The sequence below is a fragment of the Lentinus tigrinus genome, assembly GCF_003813185.1.
Source record: "Lentinus tigrinus ALCF2SS1-7 unplaced genomic scaffold L226scaffold_10, whole genome shotgun sequence".
In the NCBI taxonomy this organism is placed as follows: domain Eukaryota; kingdom Fungi; phylum Basidiomycota; class Agaricomycetes; order Polyporales; family Polyporaceae; genus Lentinus; species Lentinus tigrinus.
The window spans coordinates 390,953-408,387 of NW_027137919.1; the positions used below are offsets into that span (position 1 = coordinate 390,953).

Consider the following 17,435-nt stretch of genomic DNA (forward strand, 5'->3'; position numbering starts at 1 on the left):
GCCAGCTGCACTTGCATCCTCCGGCGACCCTCCGCTGCCTCATGTGCTAGCTTCTGTGGTTGAGATATTCACAATTGCAACGGTTGTTGCGTTACAGATCGGTCGAGCAACATATACAAGCTTCACCACCCGGAGACCATGTTTGTAGCCCAAGACGGAGGGACACGCGGTATTCTCCGCCGAAAGACATCAACACGTCAAGCAGAACCAGAACCAAGCAATATGCATGCGCAATTCGAAGTTACAGGCCCTCTAGCGTCAATTCGAATTATTTCAGGCTGGATGTAGCGCCGGAGAGAGCAGGCGTTGCCTCTGAATCGCCCTCGGAAAGTGGTGGAATATAATTGAATGTGACGCGACGACGTACCTGTGGAATGGAGACAGCTGTCGGTCCCCGCGTTGAATGCATGGCGAAAGCAGCGTGGCTTGCACGGCAACAACGCGCACCTTGAATACGCCATGGCGACCTTGAGACAAGCGCATGGCTGCGCACATGAGAAGTCCGCGAAGTCGATGAATGATTGACCCCGTCTGTGAGATCTGCAGCAGACTGAGCAGTCGAACTTCCCACTTGCGCGTCGCTGCGGAAACTCGCCGAGGTTAATCTGTAGTGTTGATTGACTGGTACGCCTGAACACGAGGGGACAGTAGTACTCGCGATATGCGTGCTCGGAGTTGACTTAGGGCGGCCAAGGAACGAGAACAAGTCTGGGATGGTGGTGGTAGGCTAGAGGAGCGTGCTAAACGTGGATACATGAATGACGCTGAGCACAAGCGCCGGATGATCGCTATGGACGGTGACCACCACGCGTCATCGTCATGACCGTTTTGGACCTCAACGCCCTCGACGACGAGCTCGCCCCCTCGCACGGCGTCCACAGCGACTTTACCGACTTCCCCGGCGTCGAGCCACTTCGGCTGGGCGGGCGGTCAGCGCAGACCAAGGCTTTCGGAGCGAGACGGCAAGACGTCGCCGTGTGAAACCAGTCTCCACCCGAAGATCAGAGAGTTCGTTTGCGCGAGCGGTGGAGTCTCTTGTCCCTCGTCTCTCGACCACTGACCACGACGACGATGCCCAAGTCCCCCCGCGTCCTCTCCGTGCTCCCCGTCCTCGCGGCGGTTCCGTACCTCTCCCTCGCCGCCGCCTACTCCTTCACCTTCTCAAGTACCCCGAGACAGTGCCAGAACCTCACTATCGACATCACGGGCGAAGGAAAGGCTCCGTACACTCTCCTCCTCGTTCCTTTCGGCCCCACTCCCCTTCCGAACGAGATTGAGGCTCGCCATATCACGAATGTGCCCTTCAATACCTCAACTTCGGTCTCGTTCCAGCTGAAGTTCCCCGAGAACTCGCAGTTTGTCGCAGTGGTGAGTTTCCATCCTTATCGTGCATGATTGGTCTCGGATGCGAACCGTGGAAAGATTGTAACGCGAGGGATATGGATGAGGTGCACTATGGGACACTGGTGCGAGGAGCGGGCGCGAGTCCGAGAGGGTGTGGCGGTAACAGAGGGCTCTCTGTGCTGCATTCCTACTTCGCGCGTCCTTGTCAAGAACAGCCAGTGCATTGGTCATGTTATGAGGTGTTGAGACTCAAGCTGATCTTGCACTGGGTTTGCGAAGCGCATATATGCGTCGACATGAGAGCCATTCCCCCAGCCGCTGTCCCCAGTCCAAAGAGCGCGATTGCGACTCGGGAATCTCTCCCGCCACTTCGCGGTGCATCGCAGCAGCCTTTTCTTCGTCCACACAATTCTTCAACATGAACTTCCGCAAGATGCTGCAGACACTGGGGCCACACGCGAACATCCCAGCTTTTCGCGTTGTGCCCTACACCTGCACGCTACTCTCCCTTCAGCCTCACCACCACAGTCGCTTTTCTGGGCGGTTGCTATATGCGAAGGTTCAAATAGGCGTCCGTGTCACAGTCAGCTGTGTCAGATTCCAGGCTAGAACCCCGCCGCGCGTATCGCCTTGGCAGCGTGCATGGAGGCCATGCCCTTCCTCTTGTCCAATTGTATGCTGCACAATGTGGCATGCTGGGCAAGAAGTCTCACTCTCCGTGTCTTCAGCATTCCGATGGGCGCCCTCGGATGTCCGTCTGGAACGATGCACGTCCTATGTCTCACCGGTTTATGCGGCGCGGCGTCTTCCCGCTCCGAAGATGTGGATTCTTACGGCTGTGGTTGTGCGCAGTCGATCTTACGGAGATACCGCTTCGCATCTGTTCTCCAAAGCGGGATCACCGCTTGCTCCGACCCTCGTGCTCGGGGAGTTAGACGTCGGCAGGAGCGCTTCATTTACCCCTAATAATGACCTGTCTTAGCGGGATCACCTCTTCGCATGACGGTAGCTCATCATTGATCCGATTACTCACTCTCTTCCTCGACCCAGGTTAGCGACGCCAACGGGTTCGGTACTGGCGGAACCAGCTCAGCCGTCACTGTCCTCTCTGGTGACGATGGTTGTTTTGACCCGACGAAACAGTCAGAGGCTCCATGGTTTTTCCACATAGACCCCGACGGTATCCTCACAACATGTTCTCCTACCCGGATATGGTGGAACGCAGGCGATCCTCAAGGGTAAGCTGTTCGTCCCCTTGCCTTACACCATATCTCAAAGCGTTTTCCAGCACTCCTCAATTCCAGGGCGTCATCCCGGGTGGTGAATCGTTTGATATCCCTGTCGGTACGACTACCAACCAGACTGGTGAGGGTGTCGGGTTCAACTGGACGCCGTCCGTCCGGATCAGTACCACACTACTCCTCGTAGGCGGAGATGATCGTGGTCCGGGAATCGCTGGTAGCAATCCCTATACTCTCCAGCAGGGAAGCAGCCAGTCCTGCTTGAATAGCAATTCACCGTCATCCACACCTGGCTCCCCGGCGGGTGGTAGTTACCCTACCAGCACAAATGGCAGTGGCGTGAACGAAGGCAGCAGTGGCGGGTGAGTTTGCACCGCTCTAACCCGGATGAACCGAACAATCATAACCACTAACCCTGCCCGCAGCCATACGAACGTTGGCGCGATCGTCGGTGGCGTTATCGGTGGCGTCGTCGGTGCCATCGCGATTGGACTCCTACTGCTCTTCGCCATGCGCCGCAAGCGCTTCCACCAATCCGTCAAGGAGCGCCCCCTCGACCTTCTCCAAGACCAAGACGACGGGCACGTCGGCGACAACCGCCTCCCTGAGTATTATCAACCGGAGCCCTTCGTCCTCCCCGATCCGACTGTGGCATCTACGCACGAGAGCTCCGCACCCGGTACCCGGCCTGCAGGCTCTTCCCGCCCGAGTGGCGACCACCGCGAGTCGTTCCTTTCGACAAGCACGTCCGACAACGCTGGCGGTGGCTACCTCCGTGCAGGATCATCCATACCATCGACGAGCGCACGCAAGTCGCCCGCACCGCCAAGCTTCCGTCCTGTGAACATCATCCAGCACGACGACGCTGGTCTCGCAGACGAACCGCCACCGCCGGATGAGGAGCCCGAGACGATCGAGCTGCCGCCCGCGTACACGAATATCAGACGTGCCGTGGGTGAGGGCTCCAGTGCCCCCGCCGCTGGCGGATCATCAGCGGCCGCACAAGCATAAACAGTTGTTATTCCTATGGTGAGCCGCGTCCGTCGGTGAGGGTAATTGATCTAAATCAACTGTCTGCTCAGTGATTCGGATCGACGTATTGATCGTCTACGCCCTGCTTGTTGCCTCCGGAACGGACCATAGGACCGTTAGCTGTATCCCACGCCCGTCCCCCGTTGACACCCCGCCCGATACGAACCTTCGTTACGCTCGTCTCTCACGTCTATGCCTCTCCCGCCTGCCGCTCTACCTCATAACTAAAGCGCTTCCGTCCCAGCCACTGGCACTTCTTTCCCTTCGTGTTCTTCTTGCTTTTGCATCTTCGCATCCTGGTCGCTCTTGCTCTCCCACGCATTCGCCTGGCTTCTTCTCTTCTCTTCTCTCTAGCAGTCCGCATCTGCTGTCTGATCTACCACTACCGCGTATATGGACATTTGCATTTGGCTACCCCTCTCCCTTCTCATACATACGTACCCCCGTACTCCCATACACTTACCCGCACATTCGCACAACGGCAACCGGCGCCGCCGCACCGATTTCTTTCCTTCATTGTTGCACCTACTTGGCGGCCTGGTTATGGTTATTTGTTGGTCCGTTGTGCCGTTGTGCCGTTGTCCAAGTCACGTTCCATCATGCCCGAAGTACCGTATGTATTCGCATAATACCCCAGTCTGCAGTCGAGCCTGGAATATGTACTCGTACACTGTCACCGTTCTGGCGAGCATGGGTACCGGTCATGGGCTTGTGCGTGTGCGTGTGCGCGTTCCGTGCGTCAGCGCGTCACTAACAGGGTCAGTATTCGGGCTGTGTCTATCATGAAATCCGGCGCAAGTCTGCTATACGGTCTGGGGGCGTGTCAATGTCTGGCGTATAAGTACGTGGCTCCGTGCGTGTCCGAGTACGACAGGTGAACAGGTATTCGGAGCGTGTATGGAGTTTCATCCGGTGGTCCATCCCATCCTCCGTGCAACCTAGTAATGTCCCCGGAATGTGGATATCGTGCGACAGGGTATCTTGCACAGTCCCGGTCCCTCGCGGTCCTCTCCTCTCGTCTAACAGAATACGTTCGCCGTTCATCGTCTCTTGAACACCAGCGGCGCCCTCGTCGGACTGCAAACGACGCCATCGTCATCGTCAGCACACCTCTCCGAGCGACCGAGCGAAGAAGAAGTGAAGATAATCATAAAGATAGAGAGAGAGAGAGAGAGAGACAATACGCACTACAACGTGACGCTGAGCTTGCTGCTCAACAGCCGCGCGCGGCGCTGCGCGAACGTCTCGCCCGCGAACTGCGGCTCGTCCTTGAGCTCGACGCGGTAGCGCGCGATGACGAGCGTGAGCACCGCGATGGACTCGGTCTCGGAGAAGCCGCGCCCGATGCACCCGCGCGGGCCGCCGCTGAAGGGCAGGAACGCGTCGCGCGGGTAGTCGCGCAGGAAGCGGGCCGGGGTGAACGCGTCGGGGTCGTCCCAGTACTTTGCTGTTGGGGTCGAGGGTGGGGGTTAGTGTGAGGTGTGAGTGGGGTGGTGCGAGGCAACCGTGGGACGGGGGAGGGAGGAGGGGAGACAGCGGAATACGGGACGTACGGTTGTTGTGCAGCCCGGGCGTGTGCACGGTGACGAAGGTGCCCTTCGGCACGGGGATGGTGCGCTTCTCGCCTGCCGCGTTCGTCGTCGTGAACGAGGTGTCCTCTGCGCTCTGCTTCGGGATGGTGATCGCCGGAGGGAAGAGGCGCAGCGTCTCGTTGAACACCCTGTGTGCAGCCTCGTCTCGTCAGCGGGTGCCTGTCTAGGAGTCTAGTAGCTGAGGATTGGGAAGGGACGTACGCCATGCTGTATGACAGGGTAGAGAACTCGTCGTATGTCTGGCATGAGGGGTCAGGGTTAAAGTTCCGTAGGCAGGAGCAGGGACTTACGGGTGTCCTTCCGTCCGCGAGTACCTTCTTGATGTTCTGATAGAACTTCTCCTGCTCATCGGGGTAGAGCGCGAGTAGGATGAACGCATACGCGAGCGAGTGCGCGCTGGTCTGCTCGCAAGTCAGTCAGGTCGACAACTGAAACCACTGCAGCTCGCACTCACCTCATATCCTGCAACGGCACGACCATGAGCGCTCCCAACTCTGACCCTCGACGATGGAGACCAGACGAAGGAGCGCACCTGCGACCATGAAAATGAACACGTTCCCCATCAGGCCGGTGTCGGACAGCTTCTCGCCGGACTCGGCGAGGCCCTCGTTTGCGTCCAGAAGGCTGCTGAAGAGGTCGTGCCGCTCCTCCTTGACGTCCGACAACCGCCGCGCCGTGATCATCTGCTGCATGTAGCGCTACGTGTGTCCTGCCTGTCAGTGCACAGACTACAGATGCCTGGATGGCATTAGGGCACGGAGAACATGGGCGCACGCACCTGGAGCTCGTTCTGCGCGACGTGGAAACGCCGCATGAGCGGCGTGCCCCAGCGGAGCATCCACTTGGGGAAGATGAGCTGGAGGAAGAGGTTGCGGGATACGAGGTTCAGTGCGTCCTGGCCATCGTACGAAACTTCAGCATTGCTGTTCTACGTATACACGATATACCAGGGATTGCAGCGGGGACTGACCTTGAATGTCATCTGGTGCCCTGTGGGAGCAATCGCGTCTTCGTTCCACGAGATCCGGCGCCCGAATCCCGCGACGCTGATAACCATCAGGGTGATCTGCAGTGGTGCGCACATGCAGTGAGCAATGGAGCGGGGTGCATGTTGACCGGACCTACCGGGACTGTTAGCTCCGTGGCGTTGTTGATCTCCACAGAGTCCTTGTCGCCCCAGACGTTGTCGAAGAGGTCATGCATGATGTGCACTGTCTCATCCCACACGAGTCTGTTGTTTTTCTGGAGACGGGCGGTATGAGCGGTGGGTGAGTTACTGAGTAGGTATGTACGCGAGGAAACGCACCTCCGAGAAAGCCGGAGCGACGAGCTTCCGTTGGCGCTTCCACTCGTCACCCTCGGACGCGACGAGATTCGGGCCAAAGGCGAGCAAGATCTTGTACGGCCCCATCGGCTTGGGGAACCGCGATCGCGCGCCCACGACTTCCTGTGCACGGGATGTGTTGTGTACTCGGCGCGCGTACATAGCAGCTTGAACTCGCGCTACGCACCTTGACTACGGCCGGGTCCGCGAGGTAGAGCGTAACCTCGCTCGAAGGGAGGACGTTGACCTACATACATACGCACCAGAGCTCAGAGGCACTGGCCTGGGCGATGGCATGGGACTCACCCCGGACATGATATCCCATCCTGCCTCCTCAAAGTCCTTATACTTCCTGTACAGGTTCACCTCCGACTGCAGTCCCGGGGATATGCCCTTGACACGGAAGGGGAACCAGACGAAGCGGTCGCTGAAGAGCGTGCGGAAGCCGGGAAGGTTGCTGCAGGTGGAGCCTGTCAGCACAGGCAAGTGCTCCCGCGACGCGATGCCGCACTCACTTGACGGACGCGGCGGCGCGTCTGAAGTCGATGAACTTGCGGAGGAGGAAGACGACGAGCAGGAGGAGGCCGAGGGTGAGTCCCCGCGAGCCTTCGGGCATCTTACTGGCGCTGCTGTTGCTGTGCTCGCCGTCCGGGACAGCGAGCAGACCGTCCAAGACTGTGAGCAGGCCGGGGAGCTGAGCGAGGCTGCTGGGAAAGCGGACGCGTGCGAGAGAACACTGGCGTAGCTGCCACTGGCGTGTGCTCGATTTAATATACACGCGGCGGGCGGAGGGATCTCCGAGCCCGCGCCCGAGTGCTGCGGGGTACTCGGGGCAGCCAGAGTGCTGGCAGAGTCTTGCCCCATCGCGGGCGACGTGGGCACCATCTCGCATCAGGGCACCCCGAAAGCAAGCTTCTCGCGCCTGTGCGCGGGAAGTTTGAGAGGCATGTGGGGTGCCTGGGCCGTGCACTTCGCGAGCTTCCTGGCTCCGGCAACTTGTCCCGGCTTGTCTTAGCCTCTCCTCTGAGCACACGCGATGCGACAAAATCGCCAGAAGTAAACGCTTGATCTCTGCGATGACGACAAGAGCGGGGAGCGGTGGTCACCGGTCATCATGTATTCAGTAACTGTGCAATATGTTTTGTTTTGCCTTGCATGAGAAAACACATCGTCCAGAAAAGATCCGGGCCTGCCTCCACGACGCCGCCCGCGATCCTCTGCCCGGAAGCAGACGTCGGCGATCCTCAGTATCACCGGCGTTCGAACACCAGCGGTGCGCGCTCGGGGCTATTCACCGCGAACGAACGAAGATGTTCCTGAGGTAAGTCGCAGAACTCACGCAAGAGCGAGACGCGCTACACTCACTACGTCGTGAACCTCACGTTCGTCTTGAGCACGCGCGCCTTGCGCTGCTCGAACGTCTCTCCCGCGAACTGCGGCTCGTCCTTGACCGAGATCTTGTACTGCGACACGAGCAGCGTGAGCGCCGCGACGGCCTCGGTCTCTGCAAAGCTGTGAGGTGCACTCAGCTCTGCGAGCTAAAAGCTTGTAGGGAAGGTTTTAGTACTGCTCACCCTCGCCCAATGCACCCCCGGGGACCCCCGCTGAATGGGAGGAACGCCTCGCGCGGCCAGTTCCCGAGGAAGCGCGCCGGCTTGAATGACGTCGGGTCATCCCAGTACCGCGCTGTCAGAAGTAGGTCAACGTCAGGTCAGGTAAGGCATGACACAGAGCCAGGCCCAGCCTGCTCGAGTCCGCCACTCGATGCATGACCCAGGTACCTACGGTTGTAATGCAGGGCAGGCGTACAGATGACGATGCGGGAGTCCTTCGGGACGGGGACGGTGGTCTTCTGCCCCGATGCGTTCGAGAAGGTGAAGGATGTGTCTTCTGCTGATACCTTGGGGATCCCGATTATCTTGGGAGTAGGGGCGTCGCGCGGCAGTTCGTCAATGGCCATGAGAACGTCAGATAAATGAGCGAGCTTACAGGAGGGAATAGGCGGAGTGTCTCATGGAAGACGCTATGCGCGCCATCAGCGTTAGGATCGAAGGAGTGGAAATACACTGTGGTGCTTACGCCATGGCGTATGTGAGCGAGGTGAAGTCCTCGTAAGTCTGCGAACCGGAGCGTCAGTGTCCTGAGCTAGCGAATACTATAGTCACTAGTGATCACGGGCGTACTGGGGTGCGCCCGTCCGGGATGACAGTCTTGATATGCTGGTACAGCCGCTCCTGCTCGTCCTGGTGGAGCGCAAGTAGGATCAACGCATACGCGAGCGAGTGCGCTGTTGTCTGCAAATGGGATGGTCATTGGCGAGGGCGTCAGCACCTCCTCCGAGGACTCAGAAGCGGTACGACGATACCTCATAGCCTGCAAGCAGGAATATGAAGATGTTGCCTAGGAGTGAGGAGTGGGCGGTATCAACCTCAGTACACCGGTGAGAGACGAGGATACATACGCACCCATGAGCGCGCTGTCTGACAGCTTCGCCGCCTCCTCCTCCTCGGCATCGTTCGCATCCAAGAGGCTGTTGAACAAGTCATGCCGCTCTTCAGGTTCAACTTCCTCACCCTCCGAGTCCCCAGGGCCCCTCCTTCGCGCCTCCACCATCTCGACCATATATCTCTGCCAGCCCAGAAGTTGGCAGGACTACTCAGCACCTCCAACTCCGGTACAAGTGTCACTCCTCGCAAGCTCACCTGAATCTCGGTGTACGCCCGGTGGAAGCGCCGCATGCCCGGGGAGCCCCAGCGCAGCGCCCAGTCCGGGAAGAGCAGCTTGTAGAAGATCGTGTGCCCGACGACGTCGAGCGCGTCCTTGAACGACATCGAGTGGCCGCGCGGGGCGACCCCGCGCTCTTGCCACGACATCCGGTGCCCGAAGCCCGCCGAGCCGATCACGAAGAGCGTCAGCTACAAAAACTTAAAGTGTAAGTGTTTCAGCCCGTCCGTCCGGGGCAGCCTGCACAGCTCATGCACATCTCATGCACAAGGGCACGACGAAACGTACCGGCACAGTGACGTCCAGAACATGGTCGACATCCACAGCGGTGGTGTCCTTGCCCGCACCGGGCCCGCGCCGCCAGACATCCTCCACCAAGTCCCTTACGATGCGCGCCGTCTCGTCCCACACGAGCCTGTTGTTGCGCTCCGAGAACGCGGGCGCGACGACCCTGCGTTGGTGCCTCCACGCGTCGCCCTCCGCGACGAGGATGTTCGGCCCCAAGACGGCGAGGACGGCGTAGAAGTCCGCGGGCTTGGGGAAGCGCGCGCGCGCGCTGGTGATTTCTCGCGCGAGCGCGGCGTCGGCGACGTAGTACGTTAGGTGGCGGGAGAGGTTGACCTGTGTCACACACAGTGTCAGCCTCGTGAGTTTCGAGTCCAGTAGAATGGAAGAATATGTATGCGTGTGAGGGTGGTGAGGGTGGTACTCACGGACGAGAGGACGTCCCAGCCGGCCTGCGCAAAGTAGGCGTGCTTGCTGGTGAAGGAAAAGTTGAAGCCCGGGGTTATCCCGGGGATGTGGCTGTGGAAGAGGGCGAAGCGGTCGCTGAAGAGCGTCCGGAAGCCCGCGTGGTTACTGCAGTGTACAATCAATATTAGTTATTATGCATTGATCAGCGAGGGAGGCCCGAAGGAACGATGCACGAGATCGAGATGCACGAGGTCAATGAAGGTGGAAGAAGAGTCTATCATATGCATGAGGTCTTCACGTACGCACTTGATCGCTTTGGTTAGACGCCAGAAGGTCAGTATCTTCTGGGCGGCAAGGGAGAGCGCGATGATCGCGAGGGCGAGGAGGTAGGGGCCCATGTTGCGCTATTGACTCGGAATATTGATTATTGAAATACTGAAGTGTTGAGTAACCCGTAACCAGGGATGGCAGCTGAGAGTTGAGTACTGAGTGCTGAGTACTGAATACTGAATGGTGTTGGAGCACCGGTGCTCTCTCATGCCGACGTCGATCTTATAGGTGTCGAGGGCGTTGCGCAGCGGGGACGGGGGGACACGGATCCCAAGCCTCGCGCGTGCTGATCGTAGTACTTACGGGCGCCCCGCGGGAGGTGACACTGGTGACAGTCAGTGCTGAGGTGTTCTGTCTCCTCAGTCCTGCATCTGGCGTGCGCGCGCCCATGTTTGCCCGAGCGTTACTGTAGTCCTGTGAGGCTCTGAGGCTCGGGGCGCGCTGCGGTCACACAGCGGACTCCGAGCCGGGGAGGCGCTGCGAGTAGCGAGTAGCCTCGCCGGGGATGTTTCAGGAACGCTTGGCAACTTGGCCTAGGCGGTAGGCTGAGAACTGCTCCTACCTACTCCTACCTATGTACTACTCAATACGCGACTATCAGCATACATAGGACGCGCGACGAGCAGTTAGTATGTGGCGTACTCACCGGCTCCAACGTTCAACTATAGAATTAATTCTCGGGCACAGCTTCCCCTGGCAGTGGCAATTGCAATATGTAGCCCAGTGGGAAACGCCTGAGTCCGCGCTGATCGTGCGACGTGATTCGTCCGAAAGGCCTCTGGAGAGTGGAGTCTGGAGTCTGGAATCCCTCGAGCATAGCCATACCAGGTTCAAGTTCAGGTTCAGGTTCAGGTTCAGGTTCAGGTTGTGGAAGTGCAGCCGCGCGTCCTCGTTCGGGCACGAAGGCCGGGTGTGGCTCCTTCACGCATGCAGGTGTTCGTGTTCGACGGCATGTCAATTGACAGTGATACCGTCGGAGTCCTGCAGCCGTGACTAAAGTCACGAGTGGCACAAGCGGGTGTCGGGTGTCGGGAGGCACTCGAGGGCACCGCAGCCTCAGGACACCAGACACCGGACCTCCGAGTCTTGTCGTCTGGACCCTGTACTCTCACACTGGCAGCACGATGGCCGCTCAGAGCGACTATGTACGTGTATGCATACGTTGTATCTGCTGAGGTCGAACCAGTACTAGTTACCAGAGCTTCGAGAGGTTCGGTGACCGTTCCGGAGATAGGACTCGGAGAAGAAGCTGCTGCAGTATGTATGTATATGACGCCCGATCCTCCGAGTTGTTGGCGATGTGGTCGGGTGCGCAAGCCCACCAGAAAGTGCAGGAAATCGTCCGAGGGATGTCCATTGTCGATGTGCCAGTGGAACCTGGGTGGGCGCCGGGCGGGAGGTGCCAAACACGATCCATTGACAATGACAGGCTGGAGGGACGCCGGCGACTATATGTATATGCAACTAGTGCTGCCAGGCGCGAAGGTGCGACACGCGTTTAGGGTCTCTAGAGAGGACAGTCTGCTCGAGCATCGCGTCAAGAAGCTGCGTCTGGAGATGGCATATATGGAAGGAGGTCAGAAGGTCGGACCACTAAGTCCTTTACAGGAGACCGTGACGGACGGAAGGATAGAGTACTCACGTAACACTGTAACTTGCGCTGCAATTTGCATGCTTGGAGAAGGTGTCCATACCAAAGGGCACTGACTACAGATTTCCATGAATGGAAGAAGACGAGACGTCCGACACCCTGCGTCATCATCGTCGATAAGCGCCAGCGGACCGGCAGTTCTACTTGGAGTCTGCTCCAGAGCTACTGAGCTGTCCCTTGCGTGAGCTAAACAATAAAATACAAGGACGCTGGAAGTATATGATACAGAACAGAATTAAAAAGGAAGCCTAGATCGACTTTTATAGCAACTCCTGGTTTCGATCCAGGGACTTCAGGGTTTCATCGTATGAGCCCTGCACGCTTCCACTGCGTCAAGTTGCTGTGCCTGCAAAAGCGTAGGTAAAAATATCACTCTTTCGGACATGCTGCGGCGCGGCCACCCAACCGCCGCCAATACATTTACTTGGACAGTTCTCACAGCTTACGATATGACGTCGCGCACTGACTGGCGATCCGTAATCGTGCAAAGCTGTACGCTCTGTTGCCCGTCGAGAACCCTCGGTGCGGGCCTCCGGTTGAGGCGAGAGGGTGGGCTCAGATCGATATCTGAGTTCATGGGCCAGTGATGTTGGTCGACGCTAAGATGAATGCGACTAACGATATCATTGATGACGGCTTTGCAGTGGCAGGTTCGAAGTGAGGTTAGGTCTCGGCTCTTCCGTTCAATGCTGGGATGGCTTCGGTTGTGTTCACAGCGGACTGGAAGCAGCACTGGGGGTCGGGGTGTTGCAGCTTCCGTGTACGCGAGGGCCCTAAACTGGAGTAAACCATTCCTTGGGTTGCGCAGCCACGTCCGGATGATCGTGTGGCGTCCAAAGTAGAGCCGCCAACCGTGGGCATCCTCCACGCAACGAATGTTCGTCTGAGGAGATGATGACATGGCGCGCAGATGGACGGTAGTTGTGATTGAGTTCGGGTGCAGTTGCCGGTTCGGGACAAGAAGAGGCTGGCGGGTGACGTAGTGTGGAGTGAGGGCGTCACGATTGCTTTGCTTGTTCTCTGGCGCGGCTGTCCTGTCATACTCAACTCCGGCCTCTGAGCTTGTCGTGCGTGTCGTATACCCAGCATAGCCCTCGGTTCGCGACGAGGACGAGCAGCGTGCAGATCAGTGCGCACGAGAGATAGCCGGCGCACAGCGTTGATCACGAAAAGAGAAGCGGGATTGCGGGGGACATAAAGTGCGAGAGTCGGGAGAGGAGATTTCCCTGGGTGCAGGCACACCTTTGCCTCGGCGTCGATCGATCGTGGATAGTGGCTGCCAGCTCGCCCCATCCGACGTCAACTCTTGCTTTTTCCCTTCATATTCTTCTCCTTCCGCCCACCGCCGTCCTTCCTTACCTTCATACCCCCGCCGTCCCCCACGGCCCCCCACCTCTCCCAACCCACGCTCTCCTTCTAACGACCAGTCATGTACGTCCATCTTCCCCCTCCCCGTCTTGTCTTATCGCTCACCCGCAGCTCCCCCCGTCCCCAGGTCCTCCATCTCCAGTGCCACCTCGGCCTCGACCTCCACCTTCGTCACCGCCCTCGTCTTCAACTTGGCCGTCTTCGGCATCGAGCTTGGTGTCTTCACCCTCGTCCGTCCTTTCTTCCCCGCTATCTACCAACCAAGAACGTATATACCCCCAAAGAGGTGTGTGTTTCGTCTGTCCTCGTGTGCGGAGACCATCTCGGATGGCCACGGAGGGGCATGGGTGCGGTCGGCTGGGTAGGACTCGTGCGCGACGGTCGGGGGGCTGCAACGCGACGGCGCGACCGTGGGAGGCGGCCGGAGCAGTGGACGGCGGCGTTGACCCCCCGTTGACTCCTCGTCGCACGACTGTATGCTATCTCATTGTGTTCAAGCAGGGAAGCCGAGAACCTGCGAGCGCGATTCCAACCGTCGTGTGCCTTGGCTCTAGTTGGCAGTCCTATTCCTCCGCTGCTCTGCATTGTTACCAGTTCCGTGTTTCGAAACCTTTCGTGTTGCGTTTCATCTGCATGCAAGTTTGCTAATCCAACCTCTTCCCTAGCCGCCGCGTGGCCGAGCTCACAAAGAATATCCTACTATGGCCATACGCAGTCTTCATGTCCGACTACCGCGAGATCAGAGACAAGAACGGCATGGACGCGTACTTCTACGTCCGCTTCCTCCGCATGATCGTCCGCATACTCCTTCCCATCTGGCTCATCTCCTGGCTTGTCCTCCTCCCAGTCACCTCCGTTGGCACCACCGTCGGCGAGCACAATGGCCTCGACCGCTTCATCTTCGGCAACGTCGCCCCCGACAAGCAGGGCCGCTATGCCGCCCACATCATCCTCGCCTGGCTCTTCACCATCTGGATCTGGTGGAATATCCGCTACGAGATGAAGCACTTCGTCACAACCCGCCAGCGGTGGCTCATCGAGCCCAAGAACTCCTCGTCCCCGCAGGCCAGCACCGTTCTCATCACCGGTGTCCCGCGCCGTTACCTCACAGAATCCGCTCTCACCACCCTGTTCTCCCACCTTCCCGGCGGTGTCGCCAAGGTCTGGCTGAACCGTGACTTGAAGGAGATGCCCGACCTCTATGATCGCCGCCAGAAGGCCGCGAAGAAGCTCGAGTCTGCTGAGACCAGCCTCATCAACACAGCCGTCAAACTCCACAATAAGAAGCTTAAGGCCGAGGCGAAGAAGGCGAAGAAGACCAAGCGTGGATCCGTCGACACCACTAACACCGATGGCCGCCCGCTCACGGATCCCAGCATCACCGACGTCGAGCAGGGTGACGTTTCGCTCGCTGAGAAGCTCGTCCCCAAGAAGAAGCGGCCCACGCACCGTCTTCCGCCATTCGGCTTCCTGCCGTTCGGTCTGCCGCTCATGGGCAAGAAGGTGGACTCCATCGAGTGGGCACGCCAGGAGATCAAGGAGACGAATGACGCGTTGAAGCAGGCTCGTCGCACTCTCGCCCGCGACGTCGCGAACTCGTCCAATCTCCCGGAGCCCCAGACGAACCACCCCGATGCGCTCAAGGCTGATTCCGCCTCGTCGCAGACGTACCCTCCTCTCAACTCGGCCTTCGTCCTCTTCAATCAACAGATTGCCGCGCATATGGCTGCACAAGTCCTTACACACCATATGCCTTACCGCATGCAGGCAAAGGGTGTCGGTGTCGCTCCGAATGATGTCATATGGGGCAACATGAACATGAACCCGTACGAGGCCCGTGCCAGGAGCGCCATCTCCTGGGGTATCACGATTGGTCTGGTCATCGTCTGGGCGATTCCTGGTGTGTATTGCTTGCGTCCATGTTTTACCTCGTAGCTGACATGAAACGTTTACAGTTGCATTCATCGGTGTGGTGTCGAACGTGCACTCGCTTTGCGCGACGTACAGCTGGCTCGCATGGCTGTGCGACCTTCCCCCGGTCATCGTCGGCATCATCTCCGGTATCCTTCCCCCCGCGTTGCTCGCGATCCTCATGCTGCTGCTCCCGATCGTCCTGCGCCTTCTTGCCCGCTTTGAGGGTATGACGCAACGGTCGGCGATCGAGTTGAGCTTGATGACTCGGTACTTCATATTCCAGGTCATCGTAAGTGTTGCCTATATGCCGTGACTGAAGAATGATAATACTAACCAGTGTTTCATAGAACTCGTTCTTGGTCGTGACGCTCTCGTCCGGTATCATCGCCGCTCTTCCCGATCTCGTCAACAACCCCGGTTCTATCCCCTCCCTCCTCGCTCAGAACCTGCCCAAGGCCTCGACGTTCTTCCTCACGTATGTGATTCTTCAGGGTCTCTCCGGTACAGCGTCGGGCTTCCTCCAGGCCGTCCCGCTTGTCTTGTACTATGTCAAGCTGTTCATCCTCGGCTCTACCCCTCGATCCATTTATGCGATCAAGTATACCATGCGCTCGGTGTCGTGGGGCACGCTCTTCCCCGGCATCACGCTCATCGTCGTCATCAGTGAGTATCTCATATTCTGAATCGGCGGTCCTGCACGTTGCTCATCGTCTTCGCAGCGCTCGCATACAGCATCATCTCGCCCATCATCAACGGCCTCTCCGTCGCGATGTTCTTCCTCTTCTACCAGCTGTGGAAGTACCTGTTCATGTGGCAACTCGAGACGGACCCGGCGACGGAGACCGGGGGGCGGTACTTCCCGAAGGCGATCCAGCACATCTTCGTCGGGCTGTACATCCAGCAGATCTGCCTCGCCGCGCTCTTCTTCCTCGCGCGCGACGAGAACGACAAGGCAAGCGCGATCCCCGAGGGCGCGCTCATGATCGTGCTCATCGCGTTCACGGCGTTCTTCCACCTCATCATCAACAACTCGTACGGGCCGCTCATCCAGTTCCTGCCGCTCACGCTTGCGGACGCGACGCACGGCCGCGGGAAGGAGGATAGCAACGTCGCGGCGGCCGCGCAGGAGCTCGACGACCAGGCGTCGGTCAAGGACCTCAAGGCGGAGGAGCGCGTGCAGGCGAACGCGAATGCGACCGCGACCGCGACGGGCACCGAGCGCCCGAACGAAGAGAAGGCGGCGCGGAAGCGCGAGCGCGCGGGCACGGCCGAGTCGCTCGACGGGAAGGCCAAGGCCGCCGAGGTCGAGGACGTGGACGTGGACGTCGAGGCGGGCGCGGGCGAGTCGAGCCAGCCGAGCAGCCCGAGGGAGAGCGAGAGCCCGAGCTCGCTGCGCGGCGTCGACGAGGAGGCGGGGCCGAAGGACTTTTACCACCCGGCGAGCGTGGAGGCGCAGCCGGTCGTGTGGCTGCCGCGGGACCCGCTCGGGCTGGGGGAGGCGGAGGAGCGGGCGTGTAGGGAGGCGGGGGTGGATGTGTCGACGCAGGATGCGGTGATGGATGCGAAGGGGCATGTGGATATTTCGGGCCCGCCGCCGGATGAGGAGCGGCGGGAGTGAGTTGTGAGTTGTGAGGGGGTGAAGACGAATACTGTTGAGGGGGTTGTGGTCTTGCTTGCGTATACACGTACACGTCTCCCCTGCCCTGCGTGCAGTTACCAGTGTTGCTGTTTCTATGTGTATGTACGGTGCTTCGCATTGCTTGCTGCTGTTGTTCGACGTTCAATGTTCGGTGCTTGATACGGACAACGTACACGCTGCTACCCATGTACTTGTAGCCTTGCTTCTTTTTAATGCCACTTTGTGGTCGCTCCGAGCTCGTGTCGGTGCTTGTGAGGGCTCCGGATCCATCATCATAACACTCGAAAGAGCGAGCATATGGAATTCTCGATATGATCAAGCGGTAAGTATGATAGTATTAGGCACACCGATCGCCTGTTGGTCCACGAGCACTCGACTCGAGAGTCGTTGGACTCTGGTAGCGGTAGCGGCTGGCGGGATGGATGTATGCACCACAGGTGGACCGTGGTCTCGCTTCCTATCTCTAATGCAGGTGTGTACAGTATCTCCGCCGCCTCACTGCGTCACGCTTGGCGTCTTCTCCTGGATGATGTACCCGGGAGGAACTCAGGCTCCCTGAGAGTCGCTGCCCTTGCCCTTGCTT

At 58.9% G+C, this 17,435-nt stretch overlaps 4 protein-coding genes and 1 non-coding gene across 5 annotated transcripts; 2 read left to right on the top strand and 3 right to left on the bottom strand.

The window, feature by feature from the left end:
• Positions 1 to 1,113: 1,113 nt before the first annotated feature.
• On the top strand, positions 1,114 to 3,533 carry L226DRAFT_447792 (uncharacterized protein; the record flags this gene model as incomplete). Its single annotated transcript, XM_067674913.1, has 4 exons — positions 1,114 to 1,368; positions 2,395 to 2,582; positions 2,633 to 2,947; positions 3,011 to 3,533. Coding segments are annotated over 4 exons (1,281 nt in total), but the record flags the coding sequence as incomplete, so codon positions are not given.
• Positions 3,534 to 4,264: 731 nt separating this feature from the next.
• L226DRAFT_534397 (cytochrome P450) lies at positions 4,265 to 7,182 on the bottom strand. Its single transcript, XM_067680662.1, has 14 exons — positions 7,049 to 7,182; positions 6,840 to 6,990; positions 6,721 to 6,780; positions 6,516 to 6,656; positions 6,335 to 6,451; positions 6,180 to 6,275; positions 5,988 to 6,104; positions 5,742 to 5,907; positions 5,664 to 5,671; positions 5,500 to 5,610; positions 5,411 to 5,448; positions 5,171 to 5,337; positions 4,806 to 5,064; positions 4,265 to 4,694 (listed from the first exon to the last, which is right to left on the bottom strand). Exons 1-14 carry the CDS (start codon positions 7,147 to 7,149, stop codon positions 4,658 to 4,660), a joined length of 1,569 nt encoding a protein of 522 aa, XP_067536062.1. The 5' UTR covers positions 7,150 to 7,182; the 3' UTR covers positions 4,265 to 4,657.
• Positions 7,183 to 7,620: 438 nt separating this feature from the next.
• On the bottom strand, positions 7,621 to 10,589 carry L226DRAFT_534399 (cytochrome P450). Its single transcript, XM_067680663.1, has 13 exons — positions 10,257 to 10,589; positions 9,971 to 10,115; positions 9,546 to 9,878; positions 9,236 to 9,448; positions 8,999 to 9,161; positions 8,899 to 8,933; positions 8,717 to 8,827; positions 8,613 to 8,650; positions 8,523 to 8,556; positions 8,319 to 8,451; positions 8,108 to 8,219; positions 7,899 to 8,045; positions 7,621 to 7,820 (listed from the first exon to the last, which is right to left on the bottom strand). The coding sequence occupies exons 1-13, from the start codon at positions 10,346 to 10,348 to the stop codon at positions 7,784 to 7,786; spliced, it is 1,593 nt and encodes a 530-aa protein (XP_067536063.1). The 5' UTR covers positions 10,349 to 10,589; the 3' UTR covers positions 7,621 to 7,783.
• Positions 10,590 to 12,194: 1,605 nt separating this feature from the next.
• Positions 12,195 to 12,273, bottom strand: L226DRAFT_t114. The gene has a single exon. It is a non-coding gene; the product is annotated as a tRNA-Met (tRNA).
• A 677-nt stretch (positions 12,274 to 12,950) lies between these two features.
• L226DRAFT_534401 (DUF221-domain-containing protein) lies at positions 12,951 to 17,118 on the top strand. Its single transcript, XM_067680664.1, has 6 exons — positions 12,951 to 13,362; positions 13,427 to 13,585; positions 13,965 to 15,199; positions 15,255 to 15,502; positions 15,561 to 15,876; positions 15,933 to 17,118. Coding segments are annotated over exons 1-6 (2,859 nt in total). The 5' UTR covers positions 12,951 to 13,360; the 3' UTR covers positions 16,832 to 17,118.
• Positions 17,119 to 17,435: the final 317 nt, after the last annotated feature.